The 6,898-nt window shown below is 46.7% G+C and overlaps 1 protein-coding gene across 1 annotated transcript in view; it reads right to left on the bottom strand.

Annotated features, from left to right (window-relative positions):
- The window catches only part of RHBDL2 (rhomboid like 2), a 45,402-nt gene extending 38,887 nt beyond the window's left edge, over window positions 1-6,515 (bottom strand). The window contains exons 1-2 of the mRNA XM_012810869.1: window positions 6,507-6,515; window positions 3,104-3,155 (exon numbers count right to left, since the gene is read on the bottom strand). Of these exons, the coding sequence (XP_012666323.1) occupies window positions 3,104-3,155; window positions 6,507-6,515 (61 nt within the window). The remainder of the gene's footprint in view (window positions 1-3,103; window positions 3,156-6,506) is intronic.
- Window positions 6,516-6,898: the final 383 nt, after the last annotated feature.

Raw genomic sequence — 6,898 nt, 5'->3', positions numbered from 1 at the left:
GAGACAGAGTCTCACTAGATCGCCCTGGGTAGAATGCCATAGCATCACAGCTCACAGCAACCTCTAACTCTTGGGCTAAAGTGATTCTCTTGCCTCAGCCTCCCAAGTAGCTGGGACTACAGGCACCCACCACAATGCCTGGCTATTTTCTTTGTTGCAGTTGTCGTTGTTTAGCTGGCCCGGGCAGGGTTCAAACCCGCCAGCCTCAGTGTATATGGCTGGCATTGTAAAATCTGTGCTACGGGCGCCAAGCCTGATGCAGCCTTTTAGAAGGCAATTGGGCAGTGTCTATAAAATACAAATAGCACATAGCTTTCAATAGAATCATCCCACCACTAGAAACCTACCCTAAAAATGTATTGAGCAAGCACACAAGGCTACATTACAAAGATGTTCGTGTGGAACTATTTTCACAGCAGTGAAAAATTATAAACAACCTACTGTACTCCAATGGGATTCTTGTATTTTCTGACAGTTCACATTCTTAGGTAGTTCTTTACACTGTGCTGAACTCTCCTCACCAACACTTCTGCTCCTAGGTGCAAGGTTTCCCTTCCTAGGGCTTCACAAAGCAAGTCTAATCTGAGGTTATATTGTCATTAATTTTGTCCTTGCCTAGGTGTGACTTATATAAAAACTCTGTGGGCTCTGTAGTTCAATATTGGGATATAATGTCTGGAAGTAAGCTTTAGAGTTTTTGTGGCCAGGTGCAGTGGCTCATACCTAGCACTCTGGAAGGGCGAGGTGGGTGGATTGCCTGAGCTCAAGAGTTCAAGAAAAACTAGCTGAGCGTTGTGGTAGGTGCCTATAGTCCCAGTTGCTAGGGAGGCTGAGGCAAGAGGATCGTTGAGCCCAAAAGTTTAAGGTTGCTATGAGCTAGGCTGACGCCACAACACTCTAGCCTGGGCAACAGAGTAAGACTCTGACTCAAAAAAAAAAAAAAGGTGGTGGCGGGGGGAGTGGTGGGGGCTCAGTGCCTGTAGCTCAGTGGCTAGGGCATCAACCACATACACTGGAGCTGGCACGTTCAAATCCAGCCTGGGTCTGCCAAACAACAAAGATGACTATAACCATATACCAGCCAGGCATTGTGGTGGGCACCTGTAGTCCCAGCTACTCTGGAGGCTGAGACAAGAGAATCAGTTAAGCCCAAGAGTTTGAGATTGCTGTGAGCTGTGACGCACTCTACCTAGGGCAACATAGTGAGACTCTATCTCAAAAAAAACAAAAACAAAAACAAAACGAATTTTTAGAGACCCAATTGAATAGAGCAAGTTTCAAAATGAAACAATTGGCAATGATTACAACACATTATAGTCTCACAGAGATATAAAAGCATCCACAGATACTAATTATTTACTTGATCACTCTTGCTTACACTCATAGAGTGGATTTTTACTACTCTGACTCTGCTGTTACTGAGCAATCCTACCTCTTTTTTTTTCTTTTTCTTTTTTTGAGACAGAGCCTCAAGCTGTCACCCTGGGTATAGAGCTGGGGTGTTATAGCTCACAGCAACCTCCAACTCTTAGGATCAAGCGATCCTCTTGCCTCAGTTTTTTTTTTTTTTTTTCCTATTTTAAGCAGAAATAGGATCTTGCTTTTGCTCAGGGTGATTTCAAACTTGTGAGCTCAAGTAATCACCCGCCTCAGCCTCCCAGAGTGCTGGGATTACAGGCATGAGCCACCGCGCCCAGCCCAAGCCTATCTTATCTGCAGCAAGTTGCTGCCAACTCCGTTGAAAGGCCACAACGTACACAGATCAAAACTGAGTGGTGCTGCTGGGAAGCATTCTCATCCCACAGTAGTTCCCTGGTCTTCCCAACTGAGGAAGACCATCAGAAGTCTGGTTAAAAATGGAGTCGTCCCTCCAAAAGCTTCCCTTCACATTTGGCAAGCATTCTTGAGAGGAGGATAACAGAAAGAACTCCCCTGCTTCTTCGCCTTGCCTGGTAGAAGCATTGCCTGTCTGATGAATCACAGAGCCAGTGTGTTGGCCAAAGATTGGCAAGGGCAGGACTGTGCTCATTCACCCAGAACGGTTGATTACTTAAAAAAAAAAAAAAAATCTGTAGAAGAGATTTACATGGGCAAGGACCTTTCACATTGGCAAGGGTTTTTTCCAAAGGCTTTTCAGGTGCCTTAATCCACTATATGCCACATCATGTCTCCCAAAATTACGTTGTAAACTGTAGCCAGAAAATTCTAAATGATTCCACTTCAGTCCTTAAAGGATTAATCCATAAATATAGTTATTTATAACATTAGTTATTTGAGAAGATTAACCATAGTTAATAATTTGCACCTGATGTCCCAAAGAAGGAAAGAAAAAGAAAACTTAGTTGGTTAATTGTATCTCTATTTATCTTTTAGTAACATTTAATCTCTCTTGAAGAGTAGTAGCCTCTGTACTGGCTGACTCTCACTAAAACAACTTCCCGAAGCTCTTTTCCTTGTGTCTATGTGGCACACATTGTAACTCTATTGATATCAGAGGTCTTAGATAGCCCTGAACTTGACATTCCATGCCAATTTATCTAAGCTCCTATTTCTGGCACACACACACAAAGAGTCACTTTTCCAGGCCTCTTCCCTTTCTCTTCCTTTCTATCACCAGCACCATCACCCTTTTATTTTAAGGGTCTTTTCTACTCCTTAAATAAGAAACAAAGAATTTTTTTTTTTTTTTTTGAGACAGAGTCTCAAGCTGTCGCCATCACAGCTCACAGCAACTTCCAACTCTTGGGCTTAAGCATTTCTCTTGCCTCAGCCTTCCGAGTAGCTGGGACTACAGGTGCCCACCACAACGCCCAGCTATTTTTTGGTTGTAGTTGTCATTGTTATTTGGCAGGCCCAGGCTAGATTCAAACACACCCGCTCCAGTGTATATGGCTGGTGCCCTAGCCGCTGAGCTATAGGCGCCAAGCCAAAACAAAGATTTCAATCACTGCTTGCAAATTACATAAAGGCTAGAACTAGTCAAGAGTAATAAACTCACATGAGATATCCAGGTAGAGCCCTGGCTCCCTGACAGGCAACCCAATCACTGAATTCTCATTCCTTCACAATGGCCCTTTGAGGGTAGCTAATAAAATATCAAAATTGTAAGTGTGGAATCTGCAAATGTCAATGACTTCTGGTGTATTCTTTTGACACTTGTGTTGTGATCATTTCTCAGTTTTCTTGGGGAATTCCTCATCTCCTCTTGGCAGGCAACAGGGAACATTTCCCACTCCAGATGCTAAAAATGCCCGAAACTCCCATTTCCAGGTCTCTAGGCAGCTAGGGCTCAGGGATGTGACCGTTGCTTAACCAATCAGCTGCATTTGCTTAGGGTTTTTGAGGACACAGCTGGGGATGGGGAACATTCTTTGGTGTGGTTGCAGTGTTGGCAGCAGTATCTTGTGTCCAGGCAGCCTTGCCACTGGGGTCAGTGTGGCATCCAGCGGCTGACACCAGCTGTATCTGTGACAAAGGCCGTAGCCCCGAGCACGAGGCAGCCCTTTGGGGCTGCCCTCCCCTACCTGGTCCTGTGACAGGATCTTGGTATGTCTCCACATGCCTGGTCTCCCTTGGTTTCTGCTCATTTACCAAGCTTTATTCCTGTAGTACCCAGTGATTCTGTAACCTACCCGGTGTACTTTCAGTGAAAGTTATTGCCTGATTGAATAAGCCAGAATCAGTTTCCATACCCCGTGACCAGGAACCTGACTGATATACCTAAAAAAGCCAAGAAATGCTTCTAAATTTTCTCCGGAGTCTTTCTGTTGCAAGTTAAACTTATTTCTCAAGGCTGGGTGGGGTGGCTCACACCTGTAATCCCAGCACTCTGGGAGGCTGAGGCTCATAGGTTCGAGACCAACCTGAGCTAAAGCAAGACCCTGTGTCTAAAAATAGCTGGGCCTTGTGGCAGGCGCCTGTAGTCCCAGCTACTCGAGAGGCTGAGACAAGAGAATCGCTTAAGCCCAAGAGGCTCTACTGAGGGTGATAAGGTAAAAAAAAAAAAAAAAAACTCATTTCTCATGGTGTGTTTGGGAGACACAGTGATGGGGCACAGAACCAAGGATCTGTCTGCTGGTCTGGACTGCCACTTCCTGGCTGTGTGACAGGCAGGGACAGGTCCCTTCCCAGCTCTGAGCCACAGCTCTCTCACCTGACAGTGAGCGTCTTCACCTTACCAGGGATTGTCCTAACAGCTATGCGGGAGCATTCCCCAGGCATCTGTTTCTCAACATTGGTATTCATACAGATTCCAGGCCCTGCTCCCTAAGATCCTATTGAGCAGGGTTAGTAGCGCTCTGACAAGGAGACCAGATGGCAGAGAGGCAGCAGCACCTCTGAGAAGCACAATCTAAGGATCTCCAAGCTTCCGTCCCGTTCATGTGCTCTGTGACCGCCCATGGAGACTGCTATATTCTATATGCCCAGAACTGTTCTGGCATATAGGACTGATCCAAAAAAAAAAAAAACTTGTATCTGAGTAAAGGGTATATGGAAACTTTCTGCTCTAGCTGTGCAGCTTTTCTATAAATCTAAAATTATTCCAAAATAAAGTTATTTTAAAAGATGAAGGAAGGGAGGGAGGGAGAGAAGAATTCTCACCACACCACATAGACTAAGTCTTCCCCTCACTTTATGTTGAAAAGCACCTCCTGCTGGGCGCGGAGGCTCAGGCCTGTAATCCCAGCACCGTGGGAGGTTGAGGTGGGAGAACTGCTTGAGCTCAGGAGTTCAAGGCTTATCTGAGTGAGAGTGAGAGTGAGACCCAGACTCCTAAAAAAGTGAGAAACCCAGCCGGGCACCTCAACAAGCGCCGGTAATCCCAGCAGCATCGGAGGCTGAGGCAGCAGGATGCCCACAGCCTGAGTCTGAGGCTGCAGTGAGCTATGATGCCACCGCACTCTGCTCAGGGCACAGGGTAGAACTCTGTCTCACCAAAAGTAAAAAGAGAAGGAAAAGCATCTCCTACCAACCTTTTCCTCCACACATTTGCACCCTGCCAGTTATCATTCCACCATCTGTGACTTGTCAGAAGAGACCTGTGGAGCCACCATGTTGTAATTCAACCAAGAAAAGGCTTGTCACCTGCCTACAAGGAGTGTCATTCATTGTGTTTGGCACTATGAAGACTCGAGTTTAAAGCCAGCGTCCACATTTAGTTTCACTGGGCCTCAGTTTCCTCAGCTGTCAAATAGAGCTCACTCCTACCCTGCATATCTTACAGAATTGTTTTAAGAATTAAATGAGGGCTGGGCACAGTGGCTCAGGCCTGTAATCCCAGCACTTGGGAGGCCCAGGTGAGTGGATTGCCTGAACTCAGGAGTTCGAGACCAGCCTCAGCAACAGCAAGACCCCATCTCTAAAAAAAAAAGAAACCATAGCCGGGCTTTATGGCAGGCACAAAGTAGTAGTCCCAGCTACTCTGGAGGCTGAGGCAAGAGGATGGCTTAAGCCCAAGAGTTTGAGGTTGCTGTGAGCTATGATGCCACAGCACTCTACCCAGGGAGACAAAGTGAGACTCTGCCTCAAAAAAAAAGAATTAAATGGGCCTACACCTCCCACCTACCTGGACCAACACTGGTTCCTTGCCTCAGGACAGAGTATTTTGTTTGCTTGTTTGTTTTGAGACAGAGTCTTACTCTGTTGCCCTCAGTGGAGTGCCATGCATCACAACCCACAGCAACCTCAAACTCTTGGGCTTGAGCGATTCTCTTGCCTCAGCCTCGAAAGTAGCTGGGACTACAGGCACCTGCCACAATGCCCGGGCATTTTTTTGTTGTAGTTGTCGTCATTGTTGTTTAGCAGGCCCAGGTCAGGTTTGAATCCGCCAGCCCTGGTGGCTGGCACTCTAACCACTGAGCTACAGATGCCAAGCCAGGATGGAGGATTCTGGACCCTTGGACCTCAACCCTACTCAGCCAAGCATCTTTCAGAGAAGGGTGAAAACAGGACAGATAACATGTGGCTCAAGGTATTATTTTTAAGCTCCATGAGCATGAGTGTCTGCATGAAGTAGAATTAACTGTGCTCATCACCAAAAAAAAAAGATAGAATCAAGTAAAATAAGATCTATCATAATAAGGACACTTACTGTGCTCCAGCTTCCATGCTAAGCACTCCATGAGCATTCTCTTTGTTAATTTTCATAACAACTTTCCAAGACAGGCTAATAACATCCCCATTTTATGGACAAAGAAACTCAGGCTCCCAGGGTAACTTGCTCAAAGTCCTATAGCTGGTGAGGAGAGGGCTGGGAGAAAAACCCAAGGTACCTGACACCAAACCCCTGTGTGTCCTGCTACCCTTGTGATTTTTAAGCACCAAATATTATAGAAACGTTCGTCTTCTTTTTGGTTATCTTCATCCACCCTTTCCACCCCCCCTATTTCCCTCTTCTTCCTCCAGCTGCCCAGAGCAGACCCAAACCCTGGAAATTCCTAAACGGAAGCTGTAGAAGAATTGGTAGTTTGTTACCCCTGGGGGAAGATAAAGCTGGGAATTCCCACCATCTCCATCGCTCCCACAGGGAGTCCAGATGGAGACAAGTGTCCAGGACAGGAAAGGACTTGCCTCTCTGAGAACCCAGAGAACCCTCAGTTCACCTTCCCTTCTGCTCCTTACCCAGGAGGACACTCACAAAGCCAACACCCTGGGGACAACTCCTTGAAGAAACTTTTCGTCATTAGCTTGCGCTGCTTTCCTAGCTGCATCCAAACAAGTCAGTGTTGAATATCTGAAGCCTTTTTTTAAAGAGCTGGCCCCACCCATTCACCAGTACCAGGCGGGCCCCTGCAGGGCCAAGTCCGGCCTTGATGTGGCCAAGGCCCCGGAGCTGGGCGGCAGGCTGTGCTGGGTGAGGCCAATTGCTGCCCAGCTGGGCCCGGTGGGGGGGCATTTG

The sequence above is a fragment of the Otolemur garnettii genome, unplaced genomic scaffold (assembly GCF_000181295.1).
Source record: "Otolemur garnettii isolate 467f Iridium unplaced genomic scaffold, OtoGar3 scaffold00144, whole genome shotgun sequence".
Lineage (NCBI taxonomy): Eukaryota > Metazoa > Chordata > Mammalia > Primates > Galagidae > Otolemur > Otolemur garnettii.
Note: the sequence above shows the minus strand (reverse complement) of the source record. Positions and strands in the feature narration are given on the sequence as shown.